The 26,334-nt window shown below is 36.5% G+C and overlaps 1 protein-coding gene across 2 annotated transcripts; it reads left to right on the forward strand.

Moving 5' to 3' along the window:
* The first annotated feature begins 92 nt into the window (after positions 1-92).
* On the forward strand, positions 93-24,922 carry DCAF13 (DDB1 and CUL4 associated factor 13). Of its 2 annotated transcripts, XM_065895417.1 has the most exons (12): positions 93-287; positions 343-433; positions 2,186-2,385; positions 2,961-3,068; positions 6,569-6,658; positions 8,227-8,382; positions 12,124-12,201; positions 14,269-14,351; positions 17,368-17,532; positions 21,438-21,573; positions 22,830-22,993; positions 24,835-24,922. In XM_065895417.1, exons 2-12 carry the CDS (start codon positions 364-366, stop codon positions 24,920-24,922), a joined length of 1,338 nt encoding a protein of 445 aa, XP_065751489.1. In that variant the 5' UTR covers positions 93-287; positions 343-363. The 2 variants fall into 2 exon arrangements, with proteins under 2 accessions (XP_065751489.1, XP_065751488.1); XM_065895416.1 differs by lacking the exons at positions 93-287; positions 2,186-2,385; positions 2,961-3,068 and having other exon boundaries at positions 401-433.
* Positions 24,923-26,334: the final 1,412 nt, after the last annotated feature.

Here is a 26,334-nt window from a genome sequence, read left to right on the forward strand (position 1 = left end):
AGACCCAGGAGCCAGGGGTACAGGAGAAGTGCGCTGCCGCACGCCACGCCTACCCGGAGGGGCGTGAAAAGGGCGGGGCGCCTCCGCCAAGTCCCCGCCCCGCCTCGCCCACCTCGGCGGCTGGCTTAGGCCGAAGGGCGTGGATGGGAGAACACCACTGAAACACCGCCCCCAGCCAACCTTTGTCCGCAAAACTACGGAGCACCGCAGGGCCCAGCGAAACCCGGTTTCCGCTCCATGGAAGTCACGTGACAGGAAGTAGTCTAGAAGAAGCGGAAGTGGTGTGTGTTCGTGGAGGAGGAGGCGGCGGCAACAGCAACCTGAAGGGGAAGGGTCGTGGAGTCGGGAAGAACTAGGAGCAAGATGAAGGTGAAGATGTTGAGCCGGAACCCGGACAGCTATGTCCGCGAAACCAAACTGGACTTACAGAGAGGTGAGACAAGTTAGTCGGGAGTCCACCAGGCTTGGATCTGGCCTCGGCTTCCACCGAATAGAGCTGGAGGGGAGCCTTGTGTTCCACTCTCGTTCTTTTCCTGTTCCTTTTCGCCAGGGCATAAAGCCGTTCTGGTACTGGGTAGCAGAACCCTTGTTTTCAAGTACTTTTTCTAATAACTTTCTCTAGTGGTAAGAGGGAAAGTTAGTTATACGGGGAAATGATTCCACCTCCCCCTTTCCAGCTGCTGCTCCCTGATTGTTCTCAGGTTCCTGTTGAAGAAAAGTGGAACTTGAGTGAGCCAAACTCGTGGATTGAAGGATTTAACAATTGAGCAGACCTTTAAACCTTTCCCGTTGCTCTAACATTTGGCTAATTTACTCCTTAAAATTACGTCCTTCTGGATGTGGGAAGAGATAAAGGTGAAACGTAAAGCCATCAGTTCTCTCTTAAAAACTTGTGGAGAAGTTTGATGTGGGAATGGCTAAAATGAAATTAATGAGCTTTATTTTTCTGTTACTGGGTGTCTTGTTCCCCCATTAACATGCTGACTGCTTATGAATTATAACTCGTGATACCTAAATGACAAGGGACCATCCATGTATGAACAGACTATTCCAAGCGAAGAGAATAACAGGTGCAATGCCTTAAGGCAGGAATAAACTTAAGGCATAAAAAAAGGCCATGTCTTCGGAGTTTGAGTAAGGGGTTAAGCCGTAGAAGGTGAGGCTGGAACAATATTTCACTATCACTGAGTCGTGGAGATTTTATATATATATATATATATATATATATATATATATATATATATATAATGAGCAATGCTAAGTAAATATATGGTCTCTGCTCACAAAATGTTTACAGGTTAAGTAACAAAACAGTAATGCTTCTAAAATGCAAATTAGGTTGTGTCATTTGGACTTGACATCATCCCTATTCCTTGAACTTGGTCCCATCTTCCCCTTCAGTTTCACCAGTGATTACTTTTCCCACAGCTAGCTTACATTTACTCTTGTCAGTCTGAGTGCATTTCAGTCATTCTCTTTGAGGCATCCTGTGTCACGAGTCCTTACCCAGTTTCTCTCCTAGCTCTGGGAAGCTTTCTCTGAACAATAGTCTTTCCAAACTTATCCCCTGCACATTTCCCCCCATCCTGTACACACTTAAGCACTCTCCTTCTATGTTTCTGTCACATATTTTTATACTAATATCAGAGTTTTTATTACATTGCCTCGTTATTATTGTGACTATCAGTCTTTCCCATCAGACTGAGCTTGCAGAGAGTGGTATAATTGTATTTGGTTCTATATCCTGTATTTAGACATCACCTGGTACCTAGGAGTTGCATTATTAATGTTTGAATGAAGGAATGAGTGAGTGACTGGCTGGTCACAGAATCTTGAGGTTAGGAAGTTATTAGTTACTGATCTTGTTATTAGGGATCTTATTTCTCATAACATTTTCCTATTTCTTTATAGTTTCTGGATGGAAGTGTTAATAGATAACAAAATGGAAAGATTGAAGTATTGGAGCTCTGTGAAACATAAAATAAGGAAGACAATTCCATGATTTTTCTGGTAATTTCGGAAAGGTTTTGGACAAAGGGTCTTCAACTTTTGTATTCTCCACAGTGCTAGGCACAGTGTCCCTGATAAACGTTTTTTGAGTAACAAATAGAATGATTAGCTGAGGAAGACCACAGGAAATATTAAATGTGAATTATTTTATTAAGAGGAATCATTCTTATTTCAGTTCCAAGAAACTATGATCCTACCTTACATCCTTTTGAGGTCCCACGAGAATATGTAAGAGCTTTAAATGCCACCAAACTGGAACGGGTTTTTGCGAAACCGTTCCTTGCTTCCCTGGATGGTCACCGAGACGGAGTCAGTTGCTTGGCTAAACATCCGAAGAGTCTGGCTACTGTCCTTTCTGGGGCATGTGATGGAGAGGCAAGTGTCACTCTAAACGTTGATATTTTAAACTAAAAATAGTTATATTACAAATGTTCTTCCTTTAGTTGTGCGTTACTGTGGGTTTTAACTGTTTTGATTTTATTTTTCTATGTTCTGTTTTCTTTTAATTCTCAAGAGTAAATTCTATTTGAATTGGTAATTTCAGTAGTTTCTTATCTAAACCTAAGATATTTAAAATGTATAACTTAAGGCTATTTGACAGTAAGTAATAAGGCATTTTTACAGTACAGATATTTAACTGTGAGTTTTTTTCCACAGAGAATGTTATTAACAATTCAACACTTAATTCCCCCACTCTGGCAAAGAAAGAAAGCTTTGAAACACTTTAAACTAGAATGAACAGAGTATTTAACAGGTTCAGTTTTCTGCTTGTTGATATTCTTATCCGTAGACATTGCATTATTTTAGTCTAGAGGATTTTGTGTTTAGCTGTCTGGTAGAGTGATTTACAGCCTTTTCAGTGTTGAATTTATTTTTCTTGGAATGTACTCCTGTGCCTGAACGTTTTTAATTTATAAGTCACTGAAATTTCCTAGTATGCTTTATCGTAGGTTAGAATTTGGAACTTAACTAAACGAAAATGTATTCGTATGATACAAGCACATGAAGGTTTTGTACGAGGAATATGTACTCGCTTTTGTGGGACTTCCTTTTTTACTGTAAGTATAATGCAATTAAATCATTAACTCTTTTCAACATGTATAAACTGATGTAATTGAATATTTTCTGAGTTCATTTACATGGTCCAAGACCCTTTCAGAGTTTCACAATGCAAAATAACTTACTAAAACTTGGAAAAGTCCTGGTTTTCTTTATGTAATCCAGCCTTTTCCATACTTTTTATACATAATTACTTAACATATTACTGAACTAATATTCTATAGGACACTCAGAAGTGGGATTAAAACAAGATGAGTAGGGACTTCCCTGGTGGCACACTGGTTAGGATTCCGTCTGCCAATGTAGGGGACCCAGGTTTGATCCCTGGTCTGGGAAGATCCCACATGCTGCGGAGCAACTAAACCCGTGCGCCACAGCTACTGAGCCTGCGCTCTGGAGCCTGTGCTCCACAACAGGAGAAGCCACTGCAATGAGAAGCCCGTGCACCAAGAGTAGCCCCCGCTCGCCGCAACTAGAGAAAGCCTGTGTGCAGCAATGAGGACCCAAGGCAGCCAAAAAAAAAAAAAAGCCACTTTAAAAAAAGAAAACAAAACAAGATGAGTAATTTGTACTCCTTTGTCTGTTATTAATACATCACTGAAGGATTTTTGTGTATGATAAAATATACATAACATAAAATTTACCATTCTAACCATTTTTAAGTGTACATTTCAGTGGCATTAAGTACATTCACATCATTGTACACCATCACCACTATCACCTTCCCAGACTGAAACTCTGTATCCATTAAATACTAACTCCACATCTCCCACGCCTACCTCCCACCCCCGAGCTCCCGGTAATCACTGTTGGACTTTATGTCTCTGTGTGTCTCATTTATTTCACTTAGTATAAAGTCCTTAAGGCTCATCCATGTTGTAGCATGTGTCAGAATTTCTTTCCTTTTTAAGGCTGAATAATATTCCATTATATGTATATACCACATTTTGTTTATCCATTCATCCATCAATGGACGTTTGGGTTATTTCCAACTTTTGGCTTTTGTGAATAATGCTATCATGTACAAATACCTGTTCAAGTTCATTGAAAGCTTTTTAATAGGGGAATGACAGAATCTAAGCTGAGCTTTGAGATTTTGACAGCAGTAAGTGATCAGTTTGGAGGCTGTTTTAATAGTCTGCATAAGCAATAATAGTCAATCCTGGGGAGTGAAAACAGTTGAAAGTAATTGTTAGGTTTAGAAACATTTTTATTTTGGGGATTAGAAACGGTTTTATGGAGGTATAATTGACATATAGTACTGTGTAAGTTTAAGGTATACGGCAATAATGATTTGACTTACATGCATCATGAAATGATTATCACAGTAAGTTGAGTGAACATCTGTTATATAGATACAAAATTAAAGAAATAGAAAAAGGAATTTTTTTCTTGTGATGAGAACTCTTAGGGTTTAGTCTCAACAACTTTCATATATAACATACAGCCATGTTAATTATATTTGTCATGTTGTACATTACATCTCTAATATTTATCTTATAAATAAGTTTGTACCTTTCACTGCCTTCATCCAGTTTCCCCGTTCCACCTATGGTAACCACAAATCTCATCTCTTTTTCTATAAGTTTGTTTTTCTGTTTTTGAAGTATAATTGACCTACAGCACTGTTAGTTCTTGGTGTACAATATAGTGATTCAATATTTCTATGCATTTCAAAATGATCACCACAGTAAGTCTAGTTATGATGTCACCATATATATAGATACCCATAGTTATTGACTATATACACTGTACACGTATTTTGCAACTGGAAGTTCATACCTCTTAATCTCTCTCACCTATTTCTCTCATTCCCCCACCCCTCCCCTCTGGCATCCACCTTTTTGTGCTCTATATTGATAATTCTGTTTCCATTTTGTTATGTTCATTTGTTTTTTAGATTTCACATATAAGTGAAATCATACAGTGTTTATCTTTCTCTGTCTGACTTATTTCACTTAGCATTATACCCTCTAGGTCCATCAATGTTCTTGCAAATCGCAAGATTTCATTCTTTTTTTATGGCTGAGTTATATTCCATTGTATATATATAATACATTTTCTTTATCCATTCATCTGTTGATGGGCACTTAGGTTGCTTCCCTGTCTTGTATTGTTAATAATGCTGCATTGGGCATAGGGGTGCTTATATCTTTTCTGATTAGTGTTTTTGTTATCTTCCAATAAATACCTAGGAGTTGAATTGCTGGGTCATACAGTAGTTCTATTTTTAATTTTTTGAGGAATCTCCATGCTGTTTTCCATAGTGGCTACACCAATTTCCATCCCCACCAACAGTGCACAAAGGTTTCCTTTTCTCTGCATCCTCACCAACACTTGTTATTTGTTGGCTTTGATAATAACCGTTCTGACAGGTGTAAGGTGATATCTGATTGTGGTTTTGATTTGCATTTGCCTGATGGTTAGTAATGTTGAGCATCTTTTCCTGTGTCTAATTTGCCATCTGTTTGTCTTCTTTAAAAAAAAGTCTATACAGAGCCTCTGCCATTTTTTATTTGAGTTGTTTTTTTGATACTGAGTTGTATGAGTTCTTTGTATACTTTGGATATTAACCCGTTATTGGATATATCGTTTGCAAATATCGTTTGCCTTTTCATTTTGTTGATAGTTTTCTTTGCTGTACAAGAGTTTTTTAAGTTTGATGGAGTCCCATTTGTTTCCCTTGCCTGAGGAAACATTTCCAAAAAAAAATGAGTAAAATCGATGTTTACCTAATATCTTGAACGTATCTGCCACATACCAAAGTCTAATTTACCATAGTTTGTTGCCTTGCTTTCATTTGGGCTAAGGTGCCAACAGTTCTACTCACCATTTCTTTCACCATCTGTGCAACTGTCAGCTTAGTGAAAAGACAAGCAATGCCTTTACTAACACGAAAATAGTCTCAAACTCCTGGACCCCTGAAAAATTCTCAGGGTCCTTCAGAAGTCTACACTTCACAGTTTGACAACCTCTGACTTAATAGTTTCTGGAGTTTTATGTCATGAAGAGAAGGACTTTACCCATGCCAAGATTTAAAAATGCCTTCTCTCTAGTATTTTTAATGGGTTTTGTTGCATTTTTTACCTTTAAAATTACCTGGAATTTTATTTTTATATAAGATGTCAGATTGGTTCATACTTCTTAAATGACCGACCTGATCTCACAATACCATTTTATTGTAATTCATTTTTCTCCCTAATTTGAAAAGTCATCTTTATTACAATAATGCAGTTTTTGCCATGTTTATGACCTAACTTTGTTTCTACCCTACTCTTCTTTTGCTCTGCTCATGCTGTTTTAAATTTTATGTACTTCATGTGTTTGTCACAAATCTTTACTATAACAAGGTAGGACATAAATGCATCAATAAATACAGTACTGGAAGAATATGGTATGTGTTATTTTTTAAACTGAGAGGTTTATAATTTGATGTATGTGTTGGCAAGTGTACAGTTTATAACTTGTTCATTATCATCATCATCATAAATATTTCTAGGTTGGTGATGACAAAACTGTGAAGCAGTGGAAAATGGATGGACCAAGCTATGGAGAAGAGGAGGAACCATTGCATACAATATTAGGAAAGGTACAAAAATAAATTGACCCATACTTGGGCTATTAGAATTCTTCTCTTTTGCCTACAATTATTTCATAATTTTAATTTCAAGAAAGATATAAATAAGAAATCAGACACTTTAGGCTGCAATAATTGACCTGTTCTAAGCAACATGTAATGCAATGAATGTCCTTTGCAGTTCAAGAATTTGAACAGTTCTTCAGTGTTCATTGCAGTAGGGTTCAGTTTCTGTTTTTAGCTAGAGGATGCAGTGAAATTAGCAAGAACATGGGAGGAAATCTGTAAAGGTCAGAAAAAAGTGCTTCAACTTCTGATTTATATCATCATGGATCTTTCACAAAGCTCAGAATTTCTTACTTGAAAGAATTCTTTAGGAAATGAATAAATGCAATAGTGTGGTTTTTGTATAAATCTTACTTACATTTCTTAACATTCTGCAAATCAGATGATATAGTTGAGTTATAGTTTAATAATTCAGATAATTTGGCCTACCCATGTTTTTTAATGCTTACGTTTTGATACTAAGTGAAATTCTGAAATTAGAATTAATCTTTAAATATCGCATCTTTAAAATCTCTTTGTCATTTCAGTATTATATTTAGTATATATTTAGGTTCTGCTTTTCAGGTTTCAAGAAGTTCTAAATGTTCTTTCTTTAGATGAGGGGTCCAGCCCATGATCAGGGCCTTCCTGTGTTCTAATGGTCAATCTAAGTGTTCTTGAAGGGACGTGGAGGTGGGATATTAGTATGAAATGGAAATAATTTGCAGATGGTAAAAAATTAGTAATTCGTAAAACAAAATTGGTTTCATTCTTGTAAAATGTCTTTTCTCTAGGAGTTCCAAAGATTTTTGAAACATTTAGTGTTACCCCTTCTCTGTGGTATTGGGGGTTAATTCTTATTATGGAAAAGTTTGTAGGACTTGCCTTCATGAATAGAAAATAATTCTAAATCTGTGGATGCTGATAAGAGTTCTTAAAAGCTTAAAGTATTGACTAAATAGTTCCCTTTAATTTGCTTTGCAAACTATTTTTGCCATACAGTACGAAGGTAGACTTTAAGCTGGTCCTGAATAGATGAGTTGCATATTTTTAAGTAAATAATACCAAATTTATGAGATTTTATTGCTTTTAACAGTCTTAGCATCCACGCTCGCCAATTTTATTTCTCCCCATAAATTTTAATGCAGTTGTCTGTATCTGTGTTTCTGTCCTGGGAATCAGTACTTCATATGTTAAATGTGGAATTTTTTTAGAAATTACCTTTGTGTTTCATTAGTTGGTTCCAAGATCCTTCAATACCCAATGATGATTTAAAAATTACTTCAGTGATATGTATTCAAACTTAATTAAATACATCCCATGTTAACATTTTTCTTTGTTCCCAGAATGTGTGATAAGAAACATCATTTCTTATGGTAGAGTTTTCTCCTTTCAGTGAGGGCTTCAAAGAAACTTCTTTGTGAACTGGGATTTTCTTAAACAAATGAGAGTGTAGAGAAATATATTTAAAATATTCTGTAGATTTGAAGTACTAATGAAAACACTCATCTATAACAACATCTTTGCTTTAAAAGACAGTGTATACAGGAATTGATCATCATTGGAAAGAAGCTGTTTTTGCCACATGTGGACAGCAAGTAGACATTTGGGATGAACAAAGAACCAGTCCTATATGTTCAATGACTTGGGGATTTGACAGTATAAGCAGTGTTAAATTTAACCCAATTGAGGTAATGTTCCTTTTTGAAATATGTTCTGCTTATTGTTTTCTTATTATCTAGTAATTTCAGCTCTGTTTACGAAACTTTTGAATGTATGATACAAGAATTTTCTGAATTTTAGTGGTGTTCTAGCATTTGGTCCATTTTCCAGATTATATCTGAGTTCTTATACCTTTGGTCAGGTCTTGCCTTGACATGTTTGCCTACAGTTATAGTCCCAGATACTAGTATTCAGCACTGTTAAGAGGTGGGTGTGTGCATTTGCTTGTGGGGGTAGAATCCAAGTACACACTGTCCTGTGAAACTCCAGTTTTATTTGTGCCTTCAACACTCGATGTTCCACAGATTAACATCTTTGTACCTTTAGGAAAATGTTAATTTTTCTTAACTCTCTTGGAGGTCAGAAGAAGGAGTGTTGAGCGTTGTTTTCTTTAATTATTTGTACATGGCAGGGGCATCAGTGCTTCAAAATAATATGCATGGTTATTTTTGTACTACATGATAATTAGTTGTATTTTTCTTTGCTCAAAAGTCTGAACTGTGATTCCTAATTTCTTCCAGGTCTAAGGGAAGAGTTAGAGATTAGCCTACTTTTTTTTTTATAAATTTATTTATTTTATTTTTGGCTGCATTGGGTCTTTGTCGCTGCATGTGGGCTTTCTCTAGTTGTGGCGAGCGGGGGCTACTCTTCATTGCGGTGTGTGGGCTTCTCATTGTGGTGGCTTCTCTTGTTGTGGAGCACGGGCTCTAGGCGCACGGGCTTCAGTAGTTGTGGCACGTGGGCTCAGTAGTTGTGGCTCGCGGGTTCTAGAACGCAGGCTCAGTAGCTGTGGCACACGGGCTTAGTTGCTCCGTGGCATGTGGGATCTTCCCGGACCAGGGCTCGAACCCTTGTCCCCTGCATTGGCAGGCAGATTCTTAACCACTGCGCCACCAGGGAAGTTCCTACTTATTGTTTATTCAGGTCCGAATTTGGGAAAGGAGGTTTCCCTGAAGGCAAAGCTATCCCCTGGACTCCAGACTTTTCCCTGAGCTTTTCCTGAATACGTAACAATTGATGAACTCATTTTCCAGAAGACTCAGTAAAGATGGCTTTTCCTGCAGAAAGAAAAGGAAATCACTGCATGTGTAAGCTGATTTTAGAAATTATCAGGAGATTATCTTGTTAGATGGTATCAGAGAAAATCCTGATCTTCAAGTTTTACACTCTTAGAGACCCTAACTGATAAAAGGAGGGAAAAAGTTTAAGTCAGAGTAGCAGCATATTAAGACTGAGGTGCTGTGGTGTGATGTGAACTTGGCATTGAGGTGCTGCTGAGAAGTCAGTCAGAGGATGCCCTCCTGCCTCCAGCACACACCTGCATATACACTTCTGGGAGAGGCTGCAGGTCTAGAGCAGGGGTTGTCAAGCTATGGTCTATGAGCCCACTGCCTGTTTTTGTTTAAAAAAAAAAAAAAAAGTTTTACTGAAACACAGCCGTGCTATGCCCTTTTGCTCATTTATTGTTTGTAACGGCATTTGCACTACAAAGTAAAGAAAGCACTGCAGAAACCATATGGCCCACAAAGCCTAAAATACTTCCTTTCTGGCCCTTTACAGAAAATGTTTGCTGCTCGCTGGTACAGGGTATCTGTACCCTACTATATCTTCCTCACTCCATCCTCTGTCTACCTTCCCTGTGTTCCCCTTGGTTGTAGAAGTGAGATATGGCATGAAGGGGCAAGCCAGCTTTGCAGAGCCAGCCCAAGGTGACACTAGGCAGAAGCAGGTTACAAACACAAGCAACTTGTGGGAACATTTTATGTCTTACTTGTGGTGGACCTAGGCTGGAACTGTATTTCCTGCCAGCATGCCTTTGCATTGACCTTATGCAAGTCACAGTTTTTCTCTGTATTTGTTTATTTTTAAAATGAGATTAATTATATCTTCCATTGTGCGTCATAGGTTTGTTGTAAGCGTAAAATGTGATAATATATGTGAATATTTTTAAAAGGTGCTCCCCAAATTTAAGATGGTGGTGTTACTGCTATTTAAAAAAAAAAATAAACAGGAGGAACAGACAGATACTGATTCCTAGTTCTCTAAAGGGTAAATGAGATCTTTTGTTTCTCTGTTTTGGTGAACACCTGTGTCAGAAGAGCTGATGGCCAGTTCTAAAATCATAATTAATTATTAGTGATGACCTAGCAACCATGTTTTTCAAATTTGCCTGTATAAAAACTCTATTTGTTCAGCTGTGTGTGAATGCGTGTTTTATTAACCTACGAACTGACTTAGTGGTAAAAGCAAATGGTGTGTGTGTCTCTTACCCTGTATTAAACTTAATGGAAAGGGCGTGTTGCTATGAACAAATGGAGTGTATTTGTCTCCTAATCATTAATAATTAATTTTCTGTTAAAATATTGAAGCCTAGAATTCTCATAAAGCCAAAAGTTTATGCTTAGCAGCGCTACATTTTACAGTATGAAAGTCAGCTTTCCGTCTAGGTAGAATTTTTTGCTTTGTTCAAATTAAAGTCTTTACTTTTAGAAACAGAACCTGGTCAGACTTTGGAGTGACATAATGAGAAACTAAGAAAGGTTGAGAGGAGTCACTAACTAGGGGAAAGGCTCAGAGAAGAAGTGGTTTAAGAAGGAGGGTTTTGGAAAGAACTGAGAAGAGATCGTGATGGTAGCATTGGCTTTATGAGTTTTATTTGAACTATATTCACCCATGTAGTAGGAGCTAGCAGGCCATACAGCTGCTTAGTAAATGACTCTTCTAGTTCCTGTTAACGCTTGAGGTAGGAATAATGGAGGCAGAAGCCAAGAGTTGTGTCAGGAACCATGGGTGAGGAGGAATGGTACTACAAAGGGTGGGATTTGGGACTCCACTGGTAGGTAGATGGCTTATTTTCACTTATGCCAAGGATTATGTAAGCACTTAGCACATTTATAACTGACTTACAAATAAATATTTTAAACATCTTGGAACAGTTGGACAAAGGACACACCTAGTTTATACAGAGAGTTAATAAACATGAGGAAATGTTTAACTGCTAATAAAGCAGTAATTTATATAGTAGGCCCTCCATATCCACGGGTTCTGTGTCTGTGGTTACAGAGGGCAAGGGACTCGTGCATCTGTGGATTTTGGTATCCGTGGGTGGTCCTGAAACCAGTCCCCCACAGATGCCAAAGGATGACAGTATATAGGAAAATTGCCATACAGATATTATTTTTAAATGGCACTACCTATTGCTGCCCAGTTGCAGTAAAATTAATATATTTCCACATTGTACTGTATACTGGTACAACCCTTTGGAAAACAATTACTCCTAAATATCAAAAGCCATAAAATTGTTCATACTTTTTGATTGAGTAACGCCACTACTAAAATCTTACCCTTAGAAAAAGAAGAGCTAAATGTATGCAAATGTTTTTTGAAGTGTTATTTATAATACTGGAGAACAGGAAACAGATCTAAGTTGAAGAATGGATAAGTAAAATATGTTGTTTTAAAATAGAATGCAGAATTATCTGTACAGTATCATCACAGGCATCTAAAGTGGGGATTTAACAATGAAAATACTTGGCTTAGGTTGCTGAGATTATGAGTGATTCATTGTACCCTCTGAAAATGGACTTTAATGTTATAACTTTGTATCTTAAACATAAACATTGAGGGTAATTAAATCATTTGTTCACTGAATGGACATGGTTTGCTGCCAAGCCTAGCTTTTAACTGATGATTGTTATACTTATTTTTAGACATTTCTCTTGGGAAGTTGTGCTTCTGACAGGAATATAGTACTATATGATATGAGGCAAGCTACTCCTCTGAAAAAGGTGAGTTTCAATTTGTCTTCTGCTTTATACAGTTGTTAATGCATCCCCCTGTAAGTGGAGTGACTGAAAATATGGAGCAAATGTTTTTTCAGAATTAAAAAACTCTTTAATAGAGGTGTCCTTAGAACCCAAAATGATCATAATGGCATTCTCTCAATTTCCTGTTGCTTGTTAGAGACCCTTAAATTTCCATGAGGTACTGTATCCTAGTCTTTGTGTCTTCCACAATGCCAGCAGATTTTAGGCATCTAGTTTGTACTTACTGAATTGGAAGTTTTTGTTTTTTTTTTTGCGGTACGTGGGCCTCTCACTGTTGTGGTCTCTCCCGTTGTGGAGCACAGGCTCCGGACGCGCAGGCTCAGCGGCCATGGCTCACGGGCCCAGCCGCTCCGCGGCATGTGGGATCTTCCCGAACCTGCGTCCCCTGCATTGGCAGGCGGACTCTCAACCACTGCCACCAGGGAAGCCCAAATTGGAAGTTCTTAAAAAAGTATTGCATCCTGTTACATCAGGCCCTGTGATTATCATATGACACATATGGTATTTTATTCCAGAAAGTTTTATAACTAATTCACATAACTACCTTTATTTGTTTAGTTACATGCCAAGGGGGTTGACGTTTTATTTAGACAAGCTCTGTCCTGTTCAAGGTGTCAGATTTCCCAACAGTTCTAAAGCAGTCATTCCAGGACTTAGATATCAAAGTTAATACAACCTTAAGTTGATTCTAGAGACGGAGAGAAATATTGTTGGTAAAGAGGGGAGTGCCATTATAAGTAAAAAGGTATAAAGTTGATTTCAGGTGCTAGAATTGACAGAGAGCAAGAAGAGCTAGACCTTGTTCATGTGCCACAAGTCCGATGTCCACACGTAACAGAAATGTTTTTAATATTTTTGTTGTTCCTAACAGGTAATAAATTCAGAAATATTAGGAGGAGAGTATATTCCTTAAAGTTTGAACTAGATAAATAGGATAATCTTTCCAAAGTATACTACCACTCCAATCATTTCACTCATTCATGTGATATGGAGGGAAGATCCTGCATGAACTTTGGTGTTAGACTTTAAGCTGTGTTTCTCCTGTGAAATGGTGGTATTAATAGCTACCTTGCAGCCCAATGGTAAGAATAAAACAAGATACTTAAGCATTTAGCAGAATGCTAACATGAAGTACTAGTTTAATAATAGTAATTTCTACCTCCTTCACTCCTCCATTCTCAGTTGTTAATAATAGTGCTTCATTACTTTTAGGTTGAAGAAAAGAACTGTAGCTCTCAAGCGCCTCCAAAATCTGGTCCCAAATTGTATTCCATTTATTTATTTGCTTTAGTCAGTAAGAGTTTGTTACATGTATGTCACGTTGATGGATGCAGACGTGCTATTTTCTGTTATTTCTCTGTTCTACCTACTAGACTATCAATGTTTCTTCTATCTTTTCTCTCCTTAATGTAGCTGTTCTCATTCAGGGGTTGTACCACCCCACCAAGTATATTTTTGGAAGTGTTGGGAGGGACATTTTACTCGCATTTAATGGGCCAGCTCCTGAGAGGCTAAATATCCTCCAGTGGACAGTCACACACAACAAAAGATTATCCTGCCCAGAATGTTCCTTTTGAGAAACATGATAATATTTCTGGACCTTCACAGATCAGCTCAAATCATGCTTATCTTTTGAAACCTTTCTTCTCCACTTTAACCCTAAGCTCACCATTAATTTTGCCCCTGATTTGATACTTGATTATTTGCTGCTTCACTGTTTATATTTTAACTCTTCTTGATGTGTATCTCATTTTCCTGACTAAACTATAAGCTTTTTGAGGTCAAGGGACCATTTATTAAGCATTTTTATATTTTTAAGTATTTAGCACTCTGCCTGTGTGTTCAGTAAACAATTATTGATTTTCTTTTCCTATTGCATTGAGCCAAGTACTGTGCACATAATAGGTGTTTACTAAAGTACTTGCTTAAATCAGTGAGAAAAGAAGGAAGGGAAATGAAGTGGGAATTTATCCATTTTAGAGGGACTTAATTTCATAGTAATGGGTTAGTGTATGCTTCTTTTCTTAGGTCATCTTAGATATGAGAACAAATACAATTTGCTGGAACCCTATGGAAGCTTTCATTTTTACTGCAGCAAACGAAGATTACAAGTAAGTTTCCCTCTTTAAAACTTAATTTCTATCAGAAATAACTCAGTTGTATGTCTTACTAATGAAATATGTTTTCCTAGGTAATATTCCTTCATATGCTCTAGAAAATTGCTGTTTGTTTTGCTAAAAAAAAAATATTTCCCAAATTAGAGAAACGCTTCTTAAAAAGTATTCTCAGTTTTCAAAATGATACAGACCAGGGATGATAAACTGTGATCTGTGGACCAAATCCTGTCTGCTGCCTGTTTCTGTAAAGTTCTATTGGAGTATAGCCACATTTATTTCTGTATGGAATATGGCTGCTTTTGTGCTATAATACCTGAGTTGAGTAGTTGCAACAGAGACCATATGACCCACAAAGCCAAAAATGTTTATTATTTGGCTGTTTACAGAAAAAATTAGCTGATCCCTGACATAGACCATATAAATAATGGCTGAATCATACATGTTTTAAGAAACTAAAAATATCTGCCTACAAAGTGTGTAGCTCTTCAGGTAGTTGATACTCATGTGGTCATGTTATCAGCTACCACTATTACTTCAGTAAGACAAAAGGAAAAATAAAGTTTCAACCTTTACCTTAATATTTGCAGATATATTATTCTGTGACTTCATGTAAAGGTGACATAGAAGCCTTATGTTCTTGACCTAGATGGAATTTTATGATTTCTTATATACTGCTTTAAAACTTGTTGAAGCATTTGTCATCAGCTAACTTATTTTATCTTTGCAGTATCCCTGTAAGGTGGACAGGACATGTATGTTATTCCCTTTTTACAGATGAGGCTATTGATGTAGGGAGTTTAATCTCTTGATGAGGAAAGAGTGTCTTATCTTTTTTTATCCAAGCATTTATTGTAGTGCTATGCATATGATGGATTTTTAATACATGTTTTTTGGGGAAGGTGGAAGTTTGTCATTAGATTGAACTTTAGATCATCTGTATTTAAGTTCTTTGTTCTTTCCACTACTCTTATTTATGAAAGAATAAGTTAGCTCAGAAATAGGACTTATTACATGATGTTTTAGTGGTACCAACTGAAAACATCTGTTATGACTTTCCTGTACTAAAAAGAAGCTCAGTTGGACTCATTAACTAGCAATACCAAACCACATTAATTGAAGCCCTTTTTAGCCTTTTTCTCATGTAGAAATTAAAATAGAATTTACTAAAAAACAAAATTTTCTAAAACAAACCTGGTTGAGAACCACTGCCTTAGATAGGGATTGTAAAGCAGTTGTCAACTCAGAAATTTAATCTCCAAGATCAGTATGACCTTGGCTGACAATCCTGTGGTATGTTTGAAGATTATGAAAGAGAACAATGACTTGTCTCTTGATGAGAATTTCATGGTATTTGGAAATTTGTATCATTAGCATCAGTGACTTTCCATAATAATTGTATTTAAAAATATTCTTTTTGAAGTGTTAGGTCTTTTTTTTTTAATTTTTGTTTTGAAATAATTTTAGGGTTACTGAAAAGTTACACAAATAGTACCAGTCAGCCAATTTCCCCAAATGTTAATGTCTTACATCCCCACAGTTCAATTAGCAAAACCAAGAAATTAAGATTGGTACACTACTATAAAGTACAGACTTTATCCCATCACCAGTCTTTCCACTAATGTTCTTTTACTGTTCTAGGATCCAGTGCAGGATCCCACATTGCATTTGATTGCCATGTCTCCTTAGCCTGCTCACTCTGTGACTTTCTCAGTCTTCCCTTTTCTTTCATGACCTTAGTACTTTTGAGAAGGACTTTCTTGTCAATTATATTGTAGACTGCCCTTAAGTGGGGCTTAACTGGTGTTTTCTCATTATTTCATTGAGATTATGCATCTTTAGCAAGAATACCACAAAATTGATACGCCCTTCTTGGTGCATCAAATCAGAGGTACATAATGTCAGTTTATCTTATTATATTACTGGTGATGTTAACCTTGATCACTTAGTTAACATGCTGTCTGCCAGTTTTCTCCACTATAAAGTTACTATTTTTTCCTTTTGTAATTAATACATGTCTTTGGGGAGATACTTTGAAATTATGTGGATATCTTGTTTCTCCTCAAACTTAATCTTCACATCTGGAAGTATTTTGATGTTGGGAACTTGGTCACAGTAATGCTATATTACTACTCTACATCATCCATGTTAGCTCATTTGAAGCACTGTTGTTTTAGCTGTTGATTAAGAATTTTTAAACCTCGAAAATCATGAAGTCATTGTTTTTGCCAGTTGTGCACAAAGTATAGTTTTCTAATTTTAATATACCCTTTGAAAAGCTGTGCTCACTCTTATAGATCACTGATGGAGTATAAACTATTGCAACTTCGCTGGAAATGATTTGTCAACTCAAAAGACTTAAAAATGCTCATGTCTTTTCTACTTGTAGGAATCTATTCAGATCTAATTGAATCTACCCCATTCAATTAAAAATTAAATATGAAAAATTAAAATTTCATTTAAGAATTAATTATAGTAAAATGTTGGAAACTTTATTAATAAATAGATTTATTTAAACAAATAATTATTTTAACTCATATTTACATATGAAAACATTAAAATATTCTCAGATTATTTAATGGATAAATGTTCATAATATGCTACATGAAATATCAGGATATAGAGCTTTATACAGTATTATCTTACTTTTATTAAAAGGTACATAGTTAAATAGTATAGTGAAAAGATTAGAAATAATTACACTGTGCTAACTGACTTTCTCTGGGTGGTGGAATTAAAGGTAAGTTTTGTACTCTTCATATTCTTTTGAAGTTTGCACATTTTCTACAATGAGATTTATGTTTATAAGGTTGAAAGCGTGTAAGTGTAATCTTAAGGAATAATAAAAACTTGATATTTTTCCCTATCCCTTACCTGCTGTGTAAAGAATTGAGCTATTTATTTAGGTGTGCATTATTTAGCCAGCAGTCTTATTTTCACTAGTGTCTCTTAGTACTACATATGCTTTTATTTAATAGAAATTTGTATCAAATAATTAAAAATTCTTTTACAGCTTATATACTTTTGATATGCGTGCACTGGACACTCCTGTAATGATACATATGGATCATGTGTCTGCGGTGCTTGATGTGGATTACTCTCCTACTGGGAAAGACTTTGTGTCTGCTAGTTTTGATAAATCTATTCGAATCTTTCCTGTGGACAAAAGTAGAAGCAGGTATGTTACTACTGATAAACATTTGTTTTTGTTTGATTTTTTTCCTTGTCTTTATCATTTATCTTTTTTGAAAGGTTATTTGGTTGTGTGTATATGATGGAGCTCACACCCAGGTGTTGTGACTTGGGGTACCAACTTCCACTGCATCACCTATGGGTAAAACATCAGCCTACTGGGCAGTTTCTTCATTGAACAGGATATTATCTTTATATAATTTGTTTATATGAAATCTTAGTGTTTGCCTTAGAGCAAAACCTTTTATTTTAGAATTATTTTTAAGTGTTTTATAGTAATTTTTAAAAATAAAGACTTTATTTTTTTCGAGGAGTTTTAGGTTTACAACAAAATTGAGAGGAAGGTAGAGAGATTTTTCATATATTCCCAGCCCCTACACATGCAGAGCCTATCCCATTATCAACATTCCTTATGGGGTGGTACTTTTGTTACCTCACCAGAATGTAAGATGAGCCTACATCATAATCACCCCAAATCCATAGTTTTCCTAGGGTTCACTCTTGGTATTATGTATTTTATGGGTTTGAATAAATGTATAATGACATGTTCATCATGATACTATCATAGTATTTTCACTGCCCTAAAATATAGTAAACTTAAAATTTTTTTTTAATTTGATAATGAAGAACTTAGATAAGGTTTTCCCTAATACAGTTTAAGAGCAGTTAATAACAATAATACCTTACATTTGTTATTTCTCACTTATTTATTTTTATTATTATTTTTTTGTGGTACGCGGGCCTCTCACACAGAGCCTTTTCTTTAGAGTCACACAGCTCTTTTTTTGGTCATAGCCAATCTGCTTGTCTAACTCTTCGGTATTTTTACTTGTGATAGTTGCATCTTTTTCCCCTCTAATTTGAGGAAACCATATTAATTCCTAAACCTTTTTGTATAATCATGAATTGCTAGCAAATAATTGTCAGCATCATCATGTGTATGATTTAAAAAGTACTTGAGGGCTTCCCTGGTGGCACAGTGGTTGAGAGTCCGCCTGCCGATGCAGAGGACATGGGTTCGTGCCCCGGTCTGGGAAGATCCCATATGCCACGGAGCAGCTGGGCCCGTGAGCCATGGCTGCTGAGCCTGCGCGTCCGTAGCCTGTGCTCCGCGCGCGACGGGAGAGGCCACAACAGTGAGAGGCCCGTGTACCGCAAAAAAAAAAAAAAAAAAAAAAAAAAAAGTGCTTGAATTGGAATCAAAAGCATACTGAGTGAGTGGGTGTTCTGGTGACTTTGATCTTCATTCCATCATCTCCTGGGGTTGGTTCCTATATGGCTGTTACAACTAACTTGATATTCTCCAAACTGTCATGAATGGTTTGTTGGGAATTGCTCAGTCAGGCCCAAGGCAAGCCTGAGAGTTTCCATTCTTCTCACCTCTCTGGAAAATATTAAGAATCAAGAGAGTGTGGCCCTCCATCATTTTCTGGCACCAGGACCTCCAAAGGTAGTAAGTAGGACAATACTTTTCTAACATGATGTATAAACAGACATAAAGAACAAAGGAAGAGGATGAGAAATGGGAATGTTCAGGCACCTATGATCCCAAGAGCCCTGCAGCTGAGCTCCAGCTGAATTGTTCTGCAGCCAGTGTGGGCAGTTAAATGCAAGTCTAGTTAAAAGCTCAGATTATTCCAAAACTGTATGAAGTGAGGAGTTCTTATACACCGTTTCCAGGGAATTGCCTCCTGATGTCATTTGGAGATTTTGTAATCACAATTTAATATGTGTTACTTCCTGTTGGGTTTAGTTATAAATGGTATTCCTTCTGACCTTTGTCTGCTTGAAAGCTGCTTCTGGTTTGTTTCTGTGGTCTGCTCTAGTTTCCTGTCATTACAGACATCAAATAACACAGGCAGTGGTTTGAATGATACGTTTTTTTGTTTGTTTTTTTGCGGTACGCGGGCCTCTCACTGTTGTGGCCTCTCCCATTGCGGAGCACAGGCTCCGGATGCACAGGCTCAGTGGCTGTGGCTCACAGGCCCAGGTGCTCCGTGGCCTGTGGGATCTTCCCGGACTGGGGCACAAACCCGTGTCCCCTGCATCGGCAGGCGGACTCTCAACCACTGCGCCACCAGGGAAGCCCGATATGTATTTTTAAAATGTTTTCCTTTGAAAGATCTTAAAGTAGTTAAATTGTATTTTAAAAGTAAATTTTGAGTAGGTTTTCAAAAAGTACAGTTAAATGAATATTTGAAGGTAAGCTTCTGTTGGGATTTCATTCAGTATTTACTTAGCAAACAAGTAAATTCAGTTGCATTCACACAGAACAATTCATTTATCTTGACTACGTATATAAAGAATTTAAGTTTTTAAATGTATTTATCCCCAAATAGTATAACTTATAATGAACTTTATGTATCTATTTTAAGTACAAGCATAAACATATCTAGAAGTTAAGAACCCTGTGTAGTTTACCATTAAGGAGGATTCTACGTTGGTTAAGTGACTAACCATTGGATTTGTCTGGTCTAATACATGAACTGATGTAATACATGACTAGGTTATTTTTAATGGTTACCAAAGCCTAATCGAATTTCCTAATATTTAAATTCAATACGTTGCTTTGGGAAAAAAGACATCTTAAATAGGTAGAGGTTATAAGGATTGAGTCTTGTAAAAGCAGAGCATTGAGAGAAGAAAAAGCAGTCAGTGTTTCATCTACTTTTCCTTTTAATAGGATGTTCTTTCTAACCATACTCTCTTTTAGAAATAAATTTCTTATGGTCTAGCTACATGGTCATTCAGGAGCTCAAAATGTATCTGTTAGAAGCAGTGTAATAGACTAGTTTTGTGAGTGTACTTCAGAGATGTTTTTATATATATGAAATCTATTTGATTTCATCATCACATACGGGTTTTCTTTTACTGTGCAGAATTTGCTGAGCGAGTTTCCTTTCTCTCAAGTAGTCTGCATTTTGAATCACTTAATCCAGATATGGAAACTTTACTTCTCTAGAACTCTCATCCTTTTATTTTTTCTGACCTTGTCTTTTACTTGCTTTTTAATGCTCTGCTTAACACTTCCTAATATAGTATGTTCTGTGAATTCACTTAGTATGTTTCACAGCCTTCCAAATAGGTATGATATTTGACATCTCCATTTATTAAATGATCCTTATCTCATCACTTCTATAGCCCTCCATTTCTTTTCACATATGTAAATCATCAGCTCTCACTTCAATTAATTGAGCTTTTTATTTGTTTTATTTTTTAATTTTTTTTGCGGTACGCTGGCCTCTCACTGCTGTGGCCTCTCCCGTTGCGGAGCACAGGCTCCAATGCGCAGGCTCAGCGGCCATGGCTCACGGGCCCAGCCACTCCGCGGCATGTGGGATCCTCCTGGACCGGGGCACGAACCTGTGTTGCCTGCATAGGCAGGCGGACTCTCAACCACTGCGCCACCAGGGAAGCCCAATTGAGCTTTTTAAACAATTTGACCAAAACAGAAATCAGACATTAGGATCAACATATCAGGATGTGCTCTTAGAGTGCCATTGCATTTATTTTTCAATGAAAAGAAACCCAAAAAAAGTGTGGTGGTTGACCTTATTGTTACAAAATTACTCCAGCGTCAACATATTTTATTTGTGTTATATGCCCTCAGTTATTTTGCGATCTTTTCTGGGCATCTAGTTTTGCTTAGTTTGTTTATACTTATTTTTCTTATTGGATTATAACGTCTCTGAGGGCAGGAATTTTTAATTCCCCAACACTTAGAATAGAATCTTGTTAGATTGGTCCCATAAAAATACATTTAAATGAATTTTAATTTCTCTTTTATACTCTTTTAGGACTCAAAAATGTTATCCTGATACTTGATAGGCAGTGGTTAAAGAAAATCTGTACCAAAATCCTAAGAGTTTTAACTTAATTCCTCTTCTATAGGGAAGTCTATCACACAAAGAGAATGCAACATGTTATCTGTGTAAAATGGACTTCTGACAGCAAGTACATTATGTGTGGATCTGATGAAATGAACATTCGTCTATGGAAAGCTAATGCTTCTGAAAAGTTGGGTGTGGTAAGACCCCATTTTCTTTCATTGTCATAAAGCTAGTTTCTAGATTTACTGAATATCATTATATTATAAAGAGAATTTATTTGAAATGCGTTAGTTGTGACAAAAAAGGCTAGCAACAAAACAGGGTTGTATTGAGGTTTACTTTTTTCATGTCAAAGGCACCTTCAGAGGCCTTTGTTTTTTGTTTGTTTTGTTGTTGGCCACGCCACATGGCTTCTGGGGTCTTAGTTCCCCAACCAGGGATTGAACCTGGGCCCTTGGTAGTGAAAGCGCTGAGTCCTAACCAATGGACCGCCAGGGAATTCTCCCAGAGGCTTTTGTTAATTAAAATGTTTGATCATATTTGAGCCTTCTTGTTTTTTTGTATTCTCCTTGAGGTGGGGAGAGAAGATGTAGGGACTAGAGCCTTAGAACTTAGAACGCCCATTTCTTCTGTTAAAGGAATAGTAATCAGGCAAGTCAAAGGCTGCAAGTCTCTGTGAGCTATTTTAATATCAAAGAGACAGTGAAACACTTAAAAAAAATACACAGCTTCAGACTTTTTAAAAAGACTCAGTGAAAGTATAACAAATATTACCATTGGCTAGCTACCTCTGGGTTGTGAGTAATGGTTGATTTTTGTTCGTTCTTAATGTTTTTCTAAATGTCTCATGTCTTCATACAGGGTATTTGTAACTGAAACAAATATTAAGTTTAAGAAGGAAAGGTTAAGTGTGGGTTATTTTCTACTTAGCTCTGGAAGGAAAATCAAGATATGATAAGTAGTAATTAAAGATAGTTTTATTTTAGGTTTAATGATTACTAAGTACTACACTATGCCTAGGTTTCAGTTCATCATTAAATGTTCCTCTAAATCATATCATCCTTAACAGTTGTTAGACGAAGGCTAGTTATTACGGCATCAGATGCTTTCTTTTCTGTTTCAGAAGTTACTTTTACAGAAAAAAAATTTTTTGAGTGATTCATTTAAGTGCTTTTACTGTGCCTAGAGTGGTCCACAGAGCCCAGCTCCCTTGGCACTGCTCTTTTTCACTTGGTGGCATCCATCTACATTGTAGGCATGCTGCCTAAAAGGAGATTCAGTGCTTGCAAACCTGGTATCACTAACATAACCTTGTAAAGGGTATAGTTACATTAGCAGTTTTGGTCATACGTCATGAAAATTTAGTTTTTTGGGGAAACATTGCTCCTAACTTTGTTGTACTGAAGCAAAACAAACACATCATTCATTAAAATATCAAAATGCATTTTTTCAGCTTACATCACGAGAAAAAGCAGCCACAGATTATAACCAGAGATTAAAGGAGAAATTTCAACATCATCCTCACATAAAACGTATTTCTCGTCACCGACATCTACCAAAATCTATCTACAGTCAGATTCAGGAGCAGCGCATCATGAAAGAAGCTCGTCGACGAAAGTATGTTTTGGAGCATTTGACACTCTCTCAGTACCCTTTTCTAACTCCCCGCCTTGCGTCTCACCAAAAACAAACAAAAAAACGTGCCTTTCAAGGGAATAGTTTATGTGATGTTGTGCATCAGAGGTGTTTTTTTGTTTTTAATTGGGGTATAATTGATTTACAATGTTGTGTTAGTTTCAGGTGTACAGCAAAGTGAATCTGTTCCACACATATATATATATCCACTCTTTTTTAGCTTCTTTTTCCATGTAGGCCATTACAGAGTATTGAGTAGAGTTCCCTGTGCTATACAGTAGGTCCTTATTAGTTATTTGTTTTATATAGTAATGTGTATGTATCAATCTCAATCTTCCAGTTTATCCCTACCCCCCATACCCCCCTGGTAACCATAAGTTTATTTTTTGCATCTGTAACTCTATTTCTGATTTGTAGAAGTTCATTTGTAGCCTTTTTTTAGATTCCAGATACAAGCAATATCATGATATTTGTCTTCCTCTGACTTACTTCACTCAGTATGAGAATCTCTAGGTCCATCCATGTTGCTGCATATGCCATTATTTTGTTCTTTTATGGCTGAGCAATATTCCGTTGTATATGTGTACCACATCTTTATCCATTCCTCTGTCGATGGACATTTAGGTTGTTTCCATGTCCTGGCTATTGTAAATAGTGCTGCAGTGAACATTGGGGTGCATATATCTTTTTGAATTACGGTTTTCTCAGGGTATATGTCCAGGAGTGGGATTGCTGGTTCATATGGTAGCTCTATTTTCAGTTTTTTCAAGGAACCTCCATATTGTTCTCCATAGTGGATATACCAGTTTGCATTCCCACCAACAGTGTAGGAGGGTTTCCTTTTCTCCACACCCTCTCCAGCATGCATTGTTTGTAGATTTTTTGATGCTGGCCATTCTGACCGTGTGAGGAGGTATCTCATTGTAGTTTTGATTTCCATTTCTCTAATAATTAGTGATGTTGAGCATCTTTTCATGTGCTTTTTAACCATCTGTATGTCCTCTTTCGAGAAATGTCTAGTTAGATCTTCCGCCATTTTTTGATTGGGTTGTCAAAGGTGTTTTTGAATACTTCTCTGGGCCTTTTTCCTTTTCCTGATAAAAGGGGGAATGGTCATCTCACATGGTGAGAATTTTCATTAACTATCTTTGAGCATATGTTTAAAGGGCAGACAATGTCAGTGACTTACATCAAAATAAGAAAATGCTTCTGCTCATGCTAAAAAACTATTATAAATGGAGAATGTTTGTAAAAAATAACTTCCAATGTAGCTGGAATTAAGAGGTATTGTGTATTTTCCAGCTTAAAGACGGCGAAAAACATTTGTTAGATAAAAATTTGTCTAATATGCCTCATCATAGCATTTGGAATCTAACATTTTGGCTCTAAAGCGTAGCATTCCACCATCACCACCATTTCCCCTGTGGAATATTCTTCTCCATGCAGTCTTTGAATTCATGTGAAGTATTATAGAAATTCTAAGACAGAGTTCTTTTTTTCTTTTAATTAGACTATTCAAATGATTATTTTGTTGTCTTTGGGTAGATGTTGGGGTTGAGTCACTTTTAAATATTTTAACAACTGCAGCAAGTTTTTAAAGTTAGTAAAGGACGCCGATAGTAAGAGAAGAAGCTAATAAATAAGTTAACAAAACTTGATTTCTAGCTGCTTTTTACCTAATCTCATTGTGAAACCTTTTTTTTTTCAATAGATGGTTTTCCAGTGAAAGAAAATGTCTTGTGATTTTCCTGAGGAAGTTTTCTTTGGTTAAGATGATTTCTCGTAAACTTGCTTATATTTTGTGTATTTTGTTTTATTTCTAGGGAACTGAATCGTATCAAACATAGCAAGCCTGGATCTGTGCAGAGGGTGTCAGAGAAGAAGAAACGCGTAGTGGCAGTTGTGAAATAATATTTGGTATTCCTACCAATACTGATGTATAAGTATTTGTTATGTTTTCATTCGTGAACTCTACAAATAAAAGTACTGGCTCTAGTATAACAACAAATGTTACAGTTGTATGTGTAGAGCTTAATCGTTGCACATTTTTGCTATCCTGACAAATTATTTTTAAATGTGACCTGGTCAATAAGACTATCCAACATTTTATTCCTGATCTTCTTTCTTACTGCATTAAAGAATACAGTATTTACAAACTAACTTATTTTTTGCTGTTAGAAATTGCAGATATACTTTCGCTTTGATTTGTTACTTTAGACACTCTACGTTTGAATTTACATTTAAGACCAAACATCTCTTTTGTTACCTTTTAATATTACTTTAGATAATTATTGCAGTGATTCTTCCTAGGATTTCATAAACACATAGAAGAATTATGTCAGAACTTCTTTCATTTGAATTTATTTTCTGTTCTTTATTTATATTTGGCTTTTTGAGACATTAAAGATCTCAGCCTACATTTATATAACTTTTTTTTTTTTACATCTTTATTGGATTATAATTGCTTTACAATGGTGTGTTAGTTTCTGCTTTATAACAAAGTGAATCAGTTATACATATACATATGTTGTTCCCATATCTGTTCCCTCTTGCGCCTCCCTCCCTCCCACCCTCCCTATCCCGCCCCTCTAGGTGGCACCGAGCTGATCTCCCTGTGCAATGTGGCTGCTTCCCACTAGCTGTCTATTTTACATTTGGTAGTGTATGTATGTGCATGCCACTCTCTCACTTCGTCCCAGCTTACCCTTCCCCCTCCCCATATCCTCAAGTCCATTCTCTAGTAGGTCTGTGTCTTTATTCCCATCTTGCCCCTACGTTCTTCATGACCTTTTTTTTTTTTGTAGATTCCATATATATATATTAGCATACAGTATTTGTCTTTCTTTTTCTGACTTACTTCACTCTGTATGACAGACTCTAGGTCCATCCACCTCACTACAAATAACTCAATTTTGTTTCCTTTTATGACTGAGTAATATTCCATTGTATATATGTGCCACATCTTCTTTATCCATTCATCTGTTGCTGGACACTTAGGTTACTTCCATGTCCTGGCTATTGTAAATAGAGCTGCAATGAAGATTTTGGTACATGACTCTTTTTGAATTATGGTTTTCTCAGGGTATATGCCCAGTATTGGGATTGCTGGGTCGTATGGTAGTTCTATTTGTAGTTTTTTAAGGAACCTCCATACTGTTCTCCACAGTGGCTGTATCAATTTACATTCCCACCAACAGTGCAAGAGGGTTCCCTTTTCTCCACACCCTCTCCAGCATTTATTGTTTCTAGATTTTTTCATGATGGCCATTCTGACTGGTGTGAGATGATATCTCATTGTAGTTTTGATTTGCATTTCTCTAATG

The sequence above is a fragment of the Phocoena phocoena genome, chromosome 17 (genome assembly GCF_963924675.1).
Source record: "Phocoena phocoena chromosome 17, mPhoPho1.1, whole genome shotgun sequence".
NCBI classification, from domain to species: Eukaryota; Metazoa; Chordata; class Mammalia; order Artiodactyla; family Phocoenidae; genus Phocoena; species Phocoena phocoena.

Coding starts and splice junctions, on each gene's coding strand:
- DCAF13 (XM_065895417.1), top strand. CDS start 364: ATGAAGGTGAAGATGTTGAGCCGGAACCCGGACAGCTATGTCCGCGAA. Junction 14,352..17,367: donor GCAGCAAACGAAGATTACAA/GTAAGTTTCCCT, acceptor ATTCTTTTACAG/CTTATATACTTTTGATATGC. Junction 17,533..21,437: donor GTGGACAAAAGTAGAAGCAG/GTATGTTACTAC, acceptor CCTCTTCTATAG/GGAAGTCTATCACACAAAGA.